The sequence below is a fragment of the Barbatula barbatula genome (assembly GCF_947034865.1).
Source record: "Barbatula barbatula genome assembly, chromosome: 18".
Classification (NCBI taxonomy): domain Eukaryota; kingdom Metazoa; phylum Chordata; class Actinopteri; order Cypriniformes; family Nemacheilidae; genus Barbatula; species Barbatula barbatula.
The window spans coordinates 9,900,820-9,917,980 of NC_136781.1; the positions used below are offsets into that span (position 1 = coordinate 9,900,820).

Genomic DNA, 17,161 nt, shown 5'->3' on the forward strand with positions numbered 1-17,161 from the left:
AGTTTGAGAAGCTCCGAGGCGATGCAGTAAGTTGTGTTAGCATAGAGGTAGACTCTGCTTGGGGCTGCGTCTGATGAGAGTCTGATCTGTGCTGGACTCAGGGAATCTGGTCCATCTGCTGGGAGGCGGTGGAGATTGATGTTCAACTCGGTCAATTAACTCCATAATTCGGTCTGTGAGACATCAGTACTGTACACACAGATGACGCGATGTGGGAGATACAAAACCCTTCAGAGACAAAAGAAAGAAAGAAAGATTATTTTAAAGAGAGTCATTCACTGTGAATTAAGACATCTTCTGGGTGTTTGTATCTCAGGTTCGGATCGATGGCTTAACCGGACACATTCAGTTCAATGAGATAGGAAGACGGACGAACTACACTGTCAGCGTGATGGAACTCAAACCAACGGGACCTAAGAAAGTGAGTACTGAAATGTCAGATAAAGCATTAACAAGCCTCTCAATATGACAGACTGATTCACACCTCTCAGACTGATTTATTTGCTTATAGTTGAAATAAAACATCTACAGGCTTTACAAGATCCAGTTAATTCTTCATTTGAACGATTCAGTCCTCTTCTGCTCTTCAGACCTAAACTAAATGGGCACTGTCTCTAGTCACATCTCCTGTGGGATGTTTCGGGAAGATTTTAGATGGCGCTCAGGTTCCTGTCCCTGATTTGATCTTTTCTCAGGTGGGTTACTGGAATGAGGATGAGAAATTTGTGAGCACGGCGGCCCACATCCCCGGCAGTAATGACACGTACGGACTGCAGAACCGCACTTATATTGTTACCACAATTCTGGTACGTCTGCATTATATATAACATGTAACAATGTTTTTTTTCTTTGCTGGCTTTTCTTTACTACACATAATGCAAAAGCAGTAAATCAAATGATTTGTTTGTCTGAATGTTTGCTCCTTGTAATTGCAACTGTTATTGTTACTTAATAATATTAACTTAATATGCTTGGCAATTTATTAAATGTAGAATTAAATTAGTGCTGTCAAATCGATTGATCGTAATTGATTCCAAGATACATGTATGTGTTTATATACTGAAATATATGTGTGTGTGGCGTGTATATTTTTATGTAGATCTATATATTATATGAGAAGTATATTTTTTATTTCTTTACATAATTATTTTTAAATATACATTTCTGTATTTTATACATGCATATTATTTACACGCCACACATAAATATTATATAAACACAAAAAATATTTTGGAATTGATTTATCACGGTTAATTTGACAGCACTAAATTAAATATACATTTACAAGCACTGTAAATATGTGAAAATATGCGGTGGTTCTCTCAAAGTGCTGTTTCTTCCTGATCTGACTGTTTTTAACTTTTTAAATGTAGATGCTACCACACAAAGCACATTTTTACAATTTACTATGAAAATACTGAAATAGTATGTACACAACCCAGTTCGGTTTTCGCATCTTAAAGACATAAGAGCTGCAGTTTTTGTTTGTTTTGTTTTGTTTGTATTTATTCTGACGCCTCAAGCATCACCTCCAGTGTTCATCCCTCAGCACGGTGACGGTCATCCTATATCGTGCAGATAAAAGCGCAACAGCGTTTCTGTGCTCTGTCTGTAAATGAGACATTACTGCTCCTCCAGCCGCTGCGTTTTCATCTTCTCCTTAAAGAGGAACCTGGGATTGAATCGCCAGCAGTGGACAAAAGATTAATTTTCCTTTTCTCTACCCTCATTCAGCTGAGATCCATGGGCTTAGCATGCGTTTTAGCAATTCTGTCGCAAGTTAGGCTTCAGAGGGCATTTATTAACCTTTGATATGTGGAATGGCCTTCTCGTTCCCCGCCGGAGAAAGGGCAGAGAGACGTGGGGTGAATGTGTGATAGAAAAGAGCCTGTACTGGATCGACGGTGTGGGTTAGGGGCTAAGTGCTCTCAAGGGAGCGGGATGGATTGCAGGAAATGGTCTGAACTGTGTTGTTTGTCCTACAGAGACTGTTTATCAAAGATGCCGGGAATAGTCACATCACCTTAGGTGCTCTAAAAAATGTCTGCCATCTCGGAGGTCTGTATCAGCCATGAATGGGGAGCAACAGCATGGGCCTGTTTCTAGGAAGTTGTTTAAAGTTTTACTATACTAATGCAATTGGAGATTTGACTCCTTTTCACGTTACATTTCTGTTAATTGAAATCAAAATATCAGTATTATTTAAAGGAACAAGAATTATAATAAGAAATGTTTCCTCAGCAATAAACTTGAAATAAAACTGAAATAAAAAGAAATGAAACTTATATAGTTATAAAATAAATGGGAAATACAAAAATAATAACGAATATAACAAATATGTATATAAATCATGATAAAGTGAGAGTTACCATGAGAACTAAAAAATATAAAAAGCCAATAAACTTATATAGCAATATACAAAAATTAATAATACAATAGTTTATAAATATTAATGCTGTAATAAATATAAATAAAAATAAAAATTCATAATAAAATGACGTAACAAAATCACCAAAAACAAAACTAAAATTAACATGAGAACTAAAAATAAACCTATTAAAAGCCAATAAACTTAAACTGAAATAAAAATAAATAAAACTTGCATAGCAATATAAAATGTGATAATACAATTATAAATGAATACTAATAAAATAAAAATTAACTAAAATTAACATGAAAATATACTAAATAAAAGCCAATTTGAAATATTAAAACACAAAAGTATCAGTTTCAAACTTGTTGCACAGATATTACGGTATTTTTGTCTTCTTCTCATTCCCTTCTCTGTACACTCTCAGGATATTCAGTCATCACAAGCTCATTGTGAGAACAGTTTTGCCACTGACTGTTGTCAGCAGGGCCTCAGGTGCCACGTGTGCAGTAATCTCCTCAGAACGTCCAGTCTTTCTGAAATATCACAATTCAACATCCAACTAATATTACAGAGCATCCACGAATAGAATCACCCAACACATTCTGCTCAATTGATTGCCTGTCTGTCGATGATGCGCAAAGAAGCCATCTGAAAATAAACCTGTCAGGTTCATCGTGTTCTAAGTAACAAACCACTATTGCCTCTCTGCTTCATCAGTTTTTTTCCCTGCTCTCAATGTCATGAAATGTGATTTCAGTATATTTTCTGAATTATCACGCCGTGCCTACACTAGATGCATGCGGTGCATCACGATGCATCAACACTGTGACGCTCCCATTATAATCATTGTAGCTGTCGACACTGGAAGCTCCTGTTGCGTCGTGTTGGGCTGCCTTGCATCTTCAGTTGACGTTTCTATTTTTGGCTTGCCGATATTCAATTGCCTGCTATGTTTCACCATCCATCTTTGATAAAAGTAATTTACTTGCTAATAGCATTGTCTGTGTGAATGTTTAATATAAATTGTGTTTTAATAAATTTATCATAGCCAAGTTGGCATGTTTCTCATCCTAGTTCTATTTACTTTAATTATCTTTGCTTTTAAATCAAATGTATATAGAAATACTGAAATTAAAATAACTGACAATTCTATTATCAATGGATTTGCATTAACAATAAATGCGATTTTATTATTGTCTAGGTTAAGTATTGTCTGTTGTGTCTTACAGAGTAAGTATGCATAAATGTGGATATATACATGTGTGTCTTATCTAGGAATCCCCATATGTCATGCTGAAGAAGAACCATGAGCAGTTAAGTGGAAATGATAAATATGAAGGTTACTGTGTGGAACTGGCAGCAGAGATCGCCAAACACGTGGGATACCAGTATAAACTGAAGATAGTGGCTGATGGAAAATATGGAGCCAGAGATCCTGAGACCAAGATGTGGAATGGGATGGTGGGAGAGCTTGTCTATGGTGTAAGTGCTACGTATTTATACATTACTTTCGGATACTTAAGGGGTTAGGGCTATGGCCAAAATCTCGCTAGATGGGAAGGTATTCCAATGTGAGGAGAATTGTGAAAAATCATTCTGGTGAGATTTTGGCCGTAGTATGCACATTTAGTATTTACTGCTACAATGTAACATTGGATGTTTCCCCGCAGAAAGCTGATGTAGCTGTGGCACCGTTGACCATTACTCTGGTCAGGGAGGAAGTCATAGACTTCTCAAAACCATTCATGAGTCTGGGCATCTCCATCATGATCAAGAAGCCCACCAAATCCAAGCCTGGTGTGTTTTCCTTCCTGGACCCTCTGGCCTATGAGATCTGGATGTGTATTGTGTTTGCCTATATCGGCGTGAGTGTGGTGCTCTTTCTGGTCAGCCGCTTTAGCCCGTACGAGTGGCATGCAGAGGACTACGAGGAAGGAGATGAACAGAACCCCAACCAGCCCTCCTCATCATCCGCCCAACCGGGTCAGGGCCAACAGAATCAGCAGAGTCAGGAGCAGACCAATGAGTTTGGCATCTTCAACAGTCTCTGGTTCTCATTGGGAGCGTTCATGCAGCAGGGCTGTGATATCTCCCCCAGGTGAGATTGAACTTTGTGTTTTAGATGTTTGGAAATGGAAAAGGCATTGAATTAGCATTTTAAAAAAAATATTTGAGTGTTTCTAGCTACTTGATTGAAACATTGAAAACACTGAAAACGAATTAAATGAAATGAAAAAAAATGTGAATTTGCATAAATAGCGTTAAATCAAAATGAATTGCAAAAGTAAAGTGAACAGCATCAACAATTCATTTGTTTGGGTGTAAAGTTGAATGGATTCTGATTGTATGTCTGGATAAAATTGCTCTGAGATCCCAAAGACTGTATTGTTGTAGATGTGGATTGGACTCAACATTTCTCTACAATTTAGCCTTCATGTTAAAACTTTGATCGTTCTTGATGTGAAGAGACTTTAATGATGTCCAAGCAGATTGTTTTTTTACAATTTACAATCATTTTTTATATTTAGGCCGATATATTATAGCCGATAAATAATTTCCTCTGATTAAACTTTTTCAGCTGCACGCTGCTCACAGTTAAAATACTGTACCGTACTGTCATCCTGCCGTGATCATTCACTGCTAATAGCAAAACATTGTTGATGTAGGTACAGTATGTAGATACAGTATTTATGAATGTGTTAATTATAGGACCAAAAGCATATTGTTTGAATCAGACTGCTGTCTGAAGGCTTTCTGTCTTGAGACCTGTTAGACTTGTGGCTATTAAGAAAATGTTTCTGAGTTGCTCGGGAAATGATCCAGGTTTAATTTCAACGTAATGAGTTTCAAGTCGTCTGGTGATGGGTGATATATTGATGGGATTGACGTGTGCAGATAAGACATGCACTGTGCTGTGTATGTGGGAACACTGTTGCAATGAATAGAATTTGAATTGCAAATCACTGTCATTTTGCATTGAAAAACACTGACACATACATAATTGCACTTTGTATCTATATATTGTTGAAGCATAGAAAGTATTTTGCTGACCACATGTAAAAATGTTCAGGCACTTCAAATGTTAGAATATTAGGAACATTAGCATTACGTTGGGCTTCCATCCCAGAGTGTCCAGAATTTGTCCTCGGTTTCAGACAGGATTTTCTGTTCATCGCTACAAATTACTCGTTCGCTGCAATTCATTACATAGATTGCCTTGCTCAGGATGTTCAAATCATTCTTAAATGTTTGGGGTCTAGTGATTTCTCAAAGGTGCTGCTGTTATGTAGCACTCGGCAGATTACTGATTTAGTTTGGTAATTTCTCATGTGCAGCTCTTTGGAAATCTGATTAAAGCTCCTTGAATGCAACATCGGAGACTTTCACCCCGCACTGGTGCAGATCCAGAGATGAAGTGTCTCTCTACACTGTTGCTGGACTCTCAAAGGTCACCAATTAAAAAGCTCATTAATGGGGCAGGGTGTAGATGGCAACATGAGGTGAATAGCTGTAGGTTCAAGGGCAATGGGAGGGGTGATGTTGTACGTTTCACACAAATGTCAACCCATGACAAGCTCCACACGTGTGGATCTTTTTATAGGACATTTGACATTTATAGGAATTTCCAGCTGGATGGTATCAAACTGGATTTTTAAGTCTAACAAGTGCTTTGAGCCAGTAGTCCAGATGGATATCTAGAATTCTTGGTTCTGCTGCATTATAAAGCCTCGGTCTGATTTGTGAGTCTTTTTATAAGGAGAGGAGAATTGAAAATGTGCATGTGGTTTGTGTTAATGCTCTGCTCCAAAATATAGCAAGGTGCCTATAAGAAAACCTGTTTGACTTTCTTTCTTCTGCAGAACACAAAAGAAGGCATTTGTAGCCAAATGACATTGGCGCCCATTGACTTCCATTGTATGACACAAAACCACTGAAAGATTTCTCAAAATATCTTCTTTTGTGTTCCACAGAAGAAAGAGTCATATACAGGGTTTTTATGAAATAAGGGTGATTAAATGATGACAGAATCTTTCTGTACTATTCCTTTAACGTAATTTATCAGCATTGTAATGTCCAGCTCTGTTGAAATCAGTGGGCATTCTAGTCTCCTGTGTCGATCCCTGATTGCATGATCCAGAGTTTCTGTCTATGTTGTGATCCACATCAATCACTAATCAGGTCCCTATTCTCTCAGATTGCCTTTGAAAGCAGCCGTCTATGTAGACAGTAGACAGCAAGCACATCAATACATTTTGAAACAGAGCTTTATGGTGACGTCATTCATATCAGCATAGCAATAATTGCACCCTTTCTGTTTTTGGAAGGTTCAATTACAACAAGCGTAATTGCAAATCAGCATGCTGGCAGGAAGTCGTTAGGTATTCGAAATCACAAGTTCGGTTTCATGTCTCTCACACCTTTTATTTTAGGATTTTCGAGGTGTAGTCCAGTTTATTCGAAAATGCAAGCAGTACATGTGTCTTTCTCAGAGGTGTAAAGAGTACCTGAAAACCACACTTGAGTAAAACTACAGATATCTTGCAGTGAAAATAACTCCATTACAAGTTTCAAGTCACGAATTCCAAAACGACTTGAGTAAAAGTCTTCGAGTATGTGATTTTAACAGTACTTGAGTATTTTACTCATACAGAATGTAGGCTCAAAGCAGCACTAGTCCTCAACACACAACACTCCTCACGAATCGGTTGATTCGTGAGGAGACTATCGCATCAAACTGAACACCTCAAAATTGCAAAAAATCTGGGTGTACCCCATAGCCTACGTCTATTACAAACACCCAAGTCTCCGTTATGCTCAAGTGCTCATAGTCATAAGTAAACCAACATCCTTCAAAACACTCTCTTCAGTAAAACAGATAAATACAAAAATGTTAAGTGAAATTCCGAAAGTCAAAGCCCTTTTTTTGCACTGGACTTGTTGGTTTTGGCCTTATCGCCGGCTGCAGTCGTGTCCTCTTCCCACATAAAACACCAGTGATGTCAACTACCTGATAATCCACCCGCATTCACGTAAAGAAGCCTTGTTTACAAGTATCAGTAAGGGCAAAATGCACAAGATGTAGTGCCTTCAATGCCCTGTAAATAGTAATATTGCTTCTTCCGTAGCAGAAACAAACTGCTGCAGATGAAGTTAGGTACCATGCAAAATGTAATTGCATTAGTCATTACAAATGTAAGGGAGTAAAGAGTATATACAAAAATGTAGTCAAGTAGAGAGTAAAAGTTGGTAATATCTTTCATTCTCACTAGCCAAAAAGATACTTAAGTGCAGTAACTAATTATATTTACTCCAATACTTTCTCATATGAATTTAGTGTTGTCTCACATCAACGGAAGCTGAAATGTCAGTGGCGCGAAGCAGAGCGCCACACTGCTTTCCTGTGATGGGGCGTGGAGAGAGAGGCTTCAGAGTATCTTAATTGGACTGTGTCATTTCTCTCTGTCATGTCTCGCCGTGACTCAGACTCTGCGGAGTCGAATCGACGATCTTGTAGTGATTACACCTTTTCTCTTCGTGTAACTGAAGATTTATAAACAAGTGAGGCTGGGTTGCTGATGGGGTGTCCGCATTGCGGGTGAACGTGTTTGGCTGAGTAGAACATGCCACCTTAAACGTGCTGCTGTATAACCAAACATGTTTCTTTTGACTGGATCATAAACTGGATCTTCAGAATTCTGCCTTTGTGGAATTCAATTATTGAAGCGGAGAGAGAGAAATAGAGAGACAGAGCTGTAATTATGACTTTTCTCGTTCTTTAATCATTTGTATTTACCGTCCATCTATGATCATGAATTTTCACACTAGGACCCTATTTCCAATGATCGCTAAAAGGCCAAATTATGAGTGTTATTCCGGCTCTATGGTAATAGTCTGACTGTGGTTTGTCCCTTCGTATGCTGTTTATACTGTGGAACAAACCCTGCTCAAATGTCAGAGCTGTCGCTCAAACCTTCCCATCAGGCCTAATTTATGCAAGTCACTCAAGATTATGTTTATCTTCTCACACAGGTGGGCTCAGTAATTCTCATACACTATCTACTCTTCTAATCCTGCTTCGTCTCGCAAATGGTATTTGTTTAAATTATCCTTTATGTAATGAATAGGCCTATCGAGTTTTAAAAGGACGGATACGTTTGCTGTCATGAGGGTGGTAGCACAACATTTTTCATAAGCAGCCTTTACATGCGTACATTTTTTTACATCATTATACACTGTACATTACATAATTTGAACATTTTGAATGTTCTACAGTATGCGCAAATCACCTTCCTTTTTTAGTTATTGTACAGCAAAAAATATTATAGAGCAAAAATATCAAGATATAATAGAATAAAACATAGACACTATGCAATTAATAAAATAATTCTCAAAGAAATATAATAACTATAGATTGATCATTGGTATTAACAATTTCAGCTTGTTTGGCTAGTACTAATAATACAGTAAACTGCACTTCTTTTCATGTGGCTGTGTCATAATTCGTTCAAGTTAAACAGACTTGTATTTTGGCGGGTTGTTGCGAACACATTTTATTGTGTGTTTGACCATAGTTCAGAAATGTGTTTTTATGCCTGGATTCTGTGATTCCGTCTGTAATGTCCACATGTGGTGCCAACAGCTGCTCCGAGAGGCCCAATTAGATTTTTTTGTCATGGGGCCCAAAATACCTGGCGGCGCCCCTGTACCCGCCTGACATGTCCTCAAAACTGCTTCACAGGTAAAAGACAGTTCGACCAAGGCTGCATTAAATGCTTGAGTCACCCAGTGAGTGGGTTTGGGTGATCTTTTCTAAACGCAGAACACGTCTAGTTGTTGAGTGGTTGATGGAACATGTGCCTGTTCTTCCTCTCATGCCTGTTACACTGATAATGGCTCTCACAGGAAAAATATTCTTATACATTTCTCCCAGTGCCCTGCCCACAATGACACATCAGAAGTCATCCCCTATCATTACCTCAGCTCACACACGAGCACTTTGACAGCCCACCGCACACCTACATCACTGATTAACTTTATAGAGGATCAAAAATTGCTCTACCTGTCAAGTTCAGATTGTTTTGTGTGTTTTCTACCAAACCTAAACATGCCACTTTACAAAACACTGTTAGCCAAAGTACAGTGTGTGTGAACATTTTGAAAATGTACTATCAACGAAAATACTATCAAAATGCAGTATTTTATTGGAATTATTATATTACATATTATTATATAATATTAGTTATGAGTGTCTTGTCAACAATTACGTTTGGCAAACTTGGGTTGACGTTTAAAACTTTAAGTTGTAATGCTCAGGCTGTGATGCACTTGCTTTGTTTTCTTGAGGTTTCTTTCAAATCTAAATAATTTCCATTCAGATCAAATTATTCGTTGTCTCTCTAAATCTATTTAGTTCTTTTCGTATTTCAATCGGCTCTTTTGCTTAATTCCTTTGTCTCCTTGAAAATATAACAGCTCCCTCAAAGACAGATAAAAAGAAATAAACAAAAGGATACTTTCAAATATAAGATTTTTTCTTTGTGCAGCAGGCCCTTTAAAGCAGTAAAATGAGCATAAAACACTGTGCACAGCAACAGTATTCTTTGTAATGATCTTGAGTGAAATGGTCTCTCGAGGACTCCACTAACACTTGTTTTGCAATCCTCTTTGTGTTTCCTCCGAGGAGTTCTGCACTGATGCGTTTGGAGAAACTGTTTTAGTCAATGACCAGTGTCTGGATATTTAGTGATCTTGCTCACATCAGCTCATTTCTGTGTGCTGAACAAACACCTTACAAGACATTACAGTCCCGTTTTCTTTCTTTGTTTGTTCCAGATATTAAAATGCTCAATACTCTGTTTACAGATAGACTACCATTGTTTGTGGAGTTTCATTATTGGTTCACCTTTTGCTTTCTATGTAAATTAATATTGTTATGCACTAGACAAAAATCTGTATCTTAGGTGTGTCACTGTGGTACTATCTTTAAAAAGAGAACCTTGGCTGTAGGCTACTCTTTAACACAAACAAGGTGTACTAATATGCTTTAGGAGTAAATAAGATACTAAAATACATTCCAAATCAGTTTTAACCAGCCCTGTAGACATAATAATGGTACATCTTTGGACAGAAAACAATGTGCCATGTTCATAATGTGTAACCCAGGCAGTATATGAAAATTAATATTCATGACAGGATCATGGAACACGGCAGCCGTTCGTCAAATGATGGAGAAGTGGCAAATATCAGGGCATATTATAACAGGGCAAATATCCAGATGCATGTAGTAGTCGGGCATTTTAAACAGCCGGCATGTGGATCAGTGGTGAAGTGATGCTACGCAGGATCAATAAAGTATGCATCAGATCAGAATCCATCTGTAGTGTGCAAATATTGTAGTGTAATTGTGCTTTATTCAGGAGAACATATAACCGTGTTATAAGATGATGAGAATGCATAGGATGTACCTTCAAAGTACATTAGATACCAAAGAACGAAAAGTGATGTTAAAAGACTGTGCCAGAAATGAAGTCTGTATTAGAGTGACAGTGATGAGTAAAGACAGTTCAGGGGAAGTTTAGAGGGTGAATCAGACATTCAATAACACCGACAGCTGAAAAGAGAAAAACTATTGGACGAACGCTGAACAGAAACATACCAGTCAGGGAGTGTGTACAGTCAGTTCAGAGTCGACAGAGAACTGATGGTGACAAAATCCATCTCTGTCGCCTGTTTGGAGAGCAAAATGTGCTGCCATGGCAACGCTGAAAGACATGGGTGTTTCCTCTAGAGTGGCACAGCTCACAGTGTGAGAGCACTGCTCGCTGAGTGCAGTGTGTGCGCGCATGTGTGTGTGTGTGCATGTGTGTGTACTGGTATTCATCACTGTGTGGGGGCCTAATGTATAGATAGTAATACAAGTAGATTTTGACCTTGTGGGGACCTTTTTCAGGTCCCAACGAGGGAAAACTGCTTATAAATCATACAGAATGATATTTATTGAAAATAAAAATGCAGGAAGGTTTTTGAGATTATTAGGTTTAGGTCTTGGGGTAGTTCGAGGGAATAGAACGTATCATAAGATTGATATCAAATCAATGGAAGTCTATGGAAATTCCCAGTGTGTGTGTTTTTCTCATTTCAGAAGTCGTTTCACAGAAGTCCACTCTTTACTGTATTTCTCTTAATAGTGTTTCCAGTGTCTTACTAGCTCTCTGTAAACTCATAATGTATGTTAAAAATGTATGCACAGATTTCATTACTCCGATGGGTTGTCAAGATTTTTCGAGGCAAGTTTTTTAGACGCTATATTTTACAATGGGTGTGTGTAGTAAAGGCCATTTTCCACAGATATCTGGGCCACCTTCAGTAGCGAGTTACTGTATCTTGAACAGGGCAGTGGAGAAGATGGATTATTCCCATAATTTATCTAACGCAAGATGGTGGTTCTATTTCAGCAATGGATTTCATGAGACACTTATACATTAGTCTTAATAAGAAACTGTGCGTGCATGTGAGTGATTTATGAAATTTAAGCGGTAGAAATAAATCCCAGCAGTTTCCCGTAAACACATCAGTTGCCTATGAGTGCCGTGCTTGATAAATTATCATATTATATAGACATTAGTGACATTTTTCAATGTATTTCTGTCATTTATCTGCACTTGTTTTTGTAAACAGCAACTGCATAATGGTCTTATTCCATACATGCAGAAAACACTGACTCTTGAGAAAGTGAAAACAGCAGCACAGATTTATACATGGATAGATTCAGACATGTGACCATAGAAATGGGATCAGTGTGTCAGATTCACATTGCTCAAACGGTGCCTAGCAAAAGCTGTCAAACAATATCAGAGGATCTGAACGGCAACCTCCTCAGCCAGCTTCAAGTTTCTGCCGCCCGAAACACTTGCACATACTTTGCCTGTTGTATGAAATTTTCTGAATTTGACTTGATGTTATTACTGTACTATTGTAATGGCTGTGTATGAGAGCCAGGGATTTTATTATTCGGGTAAACCGGTATGTGGCAGTTTTGGTCGCAGGCAGGCAGGCAGGTTACTACAGTATTAGGTGAAACTTAACAACACTAAAAGCTACTAACCAGAAGTAAATGAATTAATTGACATGGTTAATTTACGTAGATTGCATTTATGTCTATTAGAATTAGAACGTTAACAAGTAGACTAGAGATTTATCAATATATCAGCCAATAATCGGCATTGGTTGATAAAAGCAATTGTTCACACTATCGTGTGATAGTTTAAAAACAGTGGATGATCAGGGCCGATACATCCTGTCAATCAAAAGAATATTGGAAAATGCAATGAATTTGTGCTCTGTATGTAGAAAATGATAGTTTGTTATTAAATTATTAGGCATGATATGAACTAATAACATTCAGAAAGTTAAGAAATGTTCATTTCATCTTCAGAATCAGTATTGGCAGATATCCCTCTGAATAATGGTCTATCGGTATCTGTGGAGAAATGAAGTATCTCTATTAAAAAGGAGAAGGAATAATAATATTTATTCTTTTTTATGCTATTTCGTGCTGTTTTAAAATTGCCAAAAAACATTGCAGACATTATTGAAAGCATTTGTACATTGTCGTGATTTATACCCAGAGATTTTGTTTTAAAAATGGATATAGATTGTATAGATGAAATATGGATTTGGAGTTGATATTGAATTCTTCAATAATATTGATTTATTGACTCAGTTTGTGACATGGTGAGATCTCTTTTGAAACATCTCTGACACATATAATACTTAGGCAGAAAATGTTCCTGTCTTATGGGTTTACAGATGTCTGTTTTTATGGCAATATTTAACAAACATTGCACATGTTGTTTATTTTAAGAGTAATTATCTTCTATGAGTTATGATGCACTGTAATGGCAGACACAACACTTTTTTTAGCATCTTGATAACAGGAGTTTAGCATTAACTCAAACCCCGCTCTAAGTCCCATTGTGAATCATTTTTATGGTGTAGCAGTGGTCACACTGGATATTGATTTAGCCGGATCATTAGATTATAATAGCGTTGTGCATTAAACCATTCGGCAAATACATTTCCCATCCTTCATTAGGTGCTTACGTAGCTTTCACAGAGATTTGTAAACACAGCTAGCGGGCATACACTGGACCAGACATGATAAATCCACTGCTCATTGGCTAGCAGGAAACACATTTAAACAAATGAATATGAAATATATATTTTGTAAAAAGCGTTCGTTTTTTATTTATCAACAGGTGTATAGATACATCTGAATAGACCTGTTGGATACATACAGTAATTAACCCGGTCCTTACACCAGCAGAGAGAGAGAGAGAAGATTAAACAGCCTTGCTGCCAAGAACCCAGGGGAGGGCAGCCTTGGTTTCGTTTATGTTTGCAGTCCTGCAGGTAGACCCTGTGTAAGACCCCCTGCGAGATCTTAAACTCATCTCATATGCTTGTCTGAGCATCATTTAGGCCACAGGATTAGGGACCATCACGAAGGTCTGGCAGGGGAAAAAAACATTTAAAAAATGTGTGTTCCTGCCAGGATTTGGCCAGGGGTGAAATTGTTTTTCCTTTTTTCAACCTTGTGAAATTGGAATTTGTGACTGGAGATATCTCAGTGCAAGCTTTGAGGAATAACATTCAATCTTTGTTACGCCTTCTCTCTTAAATATAAATTTTCTCAACGCATTCACAGGCCTCGCGAGTTCACACCTGTTTTACTTCTGTTTGTTGCCGCCTCACCGTTCTTTCATCACTCACTTGCAGCTTAAACGATTAACGTTTGTTTTTATTCATGTGTTTATCAGAGCCGCCCTGCGTGTTCCAGCACACATATTGAACAGCTAATATCTCTTGAACCTTTCGCAAACATTGTTTCGGGTTGTGGGCTGCAGAGGTTCATGCATCCTTGGGGGATTTAGGCAAATTTTGTACCTTTTTTAAGTGCAATTACAATGGCAGCTGAGTGTACTCATCATCATTAATCCCTGCGGTTCATATGCATATGTTCATTTAATATATTGGCAACTTTCTAAACGTGAGACGAATGCACTGCCGTTGAGTTACATTGTGATGGCTCTTATCTCGACTCCCCACATTTGTAGGAGTTTTAGGGGTGAGATGGAAACACACCAGACCACTGCGAGCATCAATGTGCGCATGGAAAAACTAAACACCGTCCAGCATTTATAATGTGATTAGGATGAAGAAAATGTTCAGTGATCTCCTGAATGAAACAGAGTATTTTGTTGATAATGGATCTCCATTTTAACATGTCAGGGTTATATGATTTTCATTACTGTACTGTAGTTATCCTGGAATATATGCAGCATGAATTCACATCATTCAGATCCTGAGCATATAGTTCTCTTCAGTGTATCTAAACATTACATGGTTAAATGTAGGTTACAGTATGTAGGGATTAAAAAGCACATCCATAGTATAAAATTTGCATTAATAGAATCCATTAATGGCCTTCCCTTACAACTTCCTGTCTTCTGGGAAGGCTTTCCACTAGATGTTGGAACATAGCAGTGGGGATTTAGGGATTTGTTCCCATTTAGACACAAGAACATCAGTGAGGTCAGGCAATGATGGGGTCAGGCTCACGGTTGGCATACTAATTCATCCCAATGATGTTCAAGATCTGGGATTTGTGTAGGCCAGGTAAAAGAAAAGATCACCCAAAAATAATAATTCTGTCATCATGTATTCACCCTCATGTTGTTTAAAACTTGTTTATGGCGCTTTCATCTGCGGAACACAAAATAAGATATTTTGATAAATGTTTCAGTGGTTTGTGTCCATACAATGGAAGTCAGTGGGGGCCAATGTTGTTTGGTTACCAACATTCTTCAAAATATCCTCTTTTGGGTTCTGTAGACGAAAGAAAGTCATACAGGTTTAGGAGGACATGAATAGAGTGGCCATGAAGTATGTGTGTGTGCATTAACTCCTGCTTGTATGTGATCCACAGGTCTCTCTCTGGTCGTATTGTGGGTGGTGTGTGGTGGTTCTTCACTTTAATCATCATCTCCTCGTACACAGCAAATTTAGCAGCTTTTCTGACAGTGGAAAGAATGGTTTCACCCATCGAGAGTGCAGAGGATCTGGCCAAACAGACTGAGATTGCTTATGGAACTCTAGACGCCGGTTCCACCAAAGAGTTCTTTAGGGTAAGAGACAACGTGAAGGAAGAGAAAAAAAAAATGATATTACATTTATATTTAAAAATGCTGTATTTACAAACACGTATGTCTTTTTACTGACTTTTTTTCTGTGCAACACAAACACAAAAGATGTATATTGAATTACAATGAATGGTTCTGGAGAATAATCAAGCTTTTTAAAAGTATCAAAGTTGTCCATATAATATATACAATAGATTCAGTTTTGCATTCTTGAGAGCTAATTTTCTTAAAGGATTGTATTCATCTACACAACCCATTTTATGTTCACTGAGTATCTGTGAAAACATGTATTTTTTACATTTTGTTGTGCCTAACAGTCTCAGGTTTTTGGGTGTCAATTTAAATATATCATCTACAAAGTATAGAATATGTTAGTGTGTAATCTATCTTGTGCATGGTTAATATGTAAATGCAAGGTAAATACATGTTTTATTACCTTCTCCCTTTTAGAGGTCAAAGATTGCAGTGTTTGAGAAGATGTGGTCCTACATGAAGTCAGCAGACCCCTCAGTGTTTGTCAAAACCACAGATGAGGGGGTGATACGAGTGAGGAAGTCCAAGGGCAAATATGCCTATCTGCTGGAGTCCACCATGAACGAATACATTGAACAGCGCAAACCCTGCGACACTATGAAGGTCGGAGGAAACCTGGACTCCAAGGGCTATGGCATCGCAACTCCCAAAGGATCCCCGCTCAGGTAAAGCCAGCTTTCCACTGTGTGCTATCTGCATGAATCCAGCACATCTTTGTTCTGATCATGGTTCAGTTGTGATAGAGGCTGAATAGACGGTTTCATCTTAATAACATAAACAAACGTTACTGCGCATGCACACTTTTGTGACCCCAACTGAACTTCCGGTACACATTCACAAACAATAGAGTGCCTGTGGATTATTTCTGATACCTATCAAAAGAAACCGAGACGATCCGTTACTAAACTTGTCTCTCCAATATTTTGAATTTGACTGCGATATCAAGCTCAACCTCTAGACGGCAATGTACCATACGGTTTGTTTAACACGACCGAACTACATGCAGCGCCGCCGCTCCCACCACGCAAATCACGCGCTGTGCGTAGGGCACCAAGTGCTGAGGGGGCACCAAAAATAGCCAAATGGAAATTTTCTTGTTTTTAAATCTAATATTATTTCATTAGGCTATAGAAATATTATTAGTGCTGAGGGGGCACCAAAAATAGCCAAATGGAAATTTTCTTGTTTTTGAATCTAATATTATTTCATTAGGCTATAGAAATATTATTAGGCAGGCACAATTTTGCCATGCATATGTAAAAAATAAACAGCCGAACAATCCGCGCGGCAGCGGGGGGGGATGTGGGGGCATCATAATGAAATTATGCTTAGGGCACCAAAATGGCTAGCAGCGGCACTGACTACATGACCCATTCAAGAAATTGTTTATATCATAAAATGAACATTCAAAAAATCGTTTATTTAAAATGATTATTAGACAGTAAAATTATATATTTATATATACTTTTCTAAGTTCTATATTATTAGACACTAACCAAACACAAACCGGAGGTTAACTGGGGTCAAGCGTGTGTGTCTGATGAAACGGTCT

The 17,161-nt window shown here is 38.0% G+C and overlaps 1 protein-coding gene across 5 annotated transcripts in view; it reads left to right on the plus strand.

Annotated features, from left to right (window-relative positions):
• The window catches only part of gria1a (glutamate receptor, ionotropic, AMPA 1a), a 62,908-nt gene that overhangs the window by 33,165 nt on the left and 12,582 nt on the right, over positions 1–17,161 (plus strand). For all 5 annotated transcript variants that reach the window (XR_013787963.1, XM_079480547.1, XM_079480548.1 and 2 more), the window contains exons 8-13: positions 317–421; positions 696–806; positions 3,650–3,856; positions 4,045–4,472; positions 15,363–15,561; positions 16,027–16,274. Coding sequence is in view for 4 of the 5 variants with exons in the window: in XM_079480547.1 (XP_079336673.1) it covers positions 317–421; positions 696–806; positions 3,650–3,856; positions 4,045–4,472; positions 15,363–15,561; positions 16,027–16,274 (1,298 nt within the window). In the remaining variant the exon portion in view is untranslated. The remainder of the gene's footprint in view (positions 1–316; positions 422–695; positions 807–3,649; positions 3,857–4,044; positions 4,473–15,362; positions 15,562–16,026; positions 16,275–17,161) is intronic.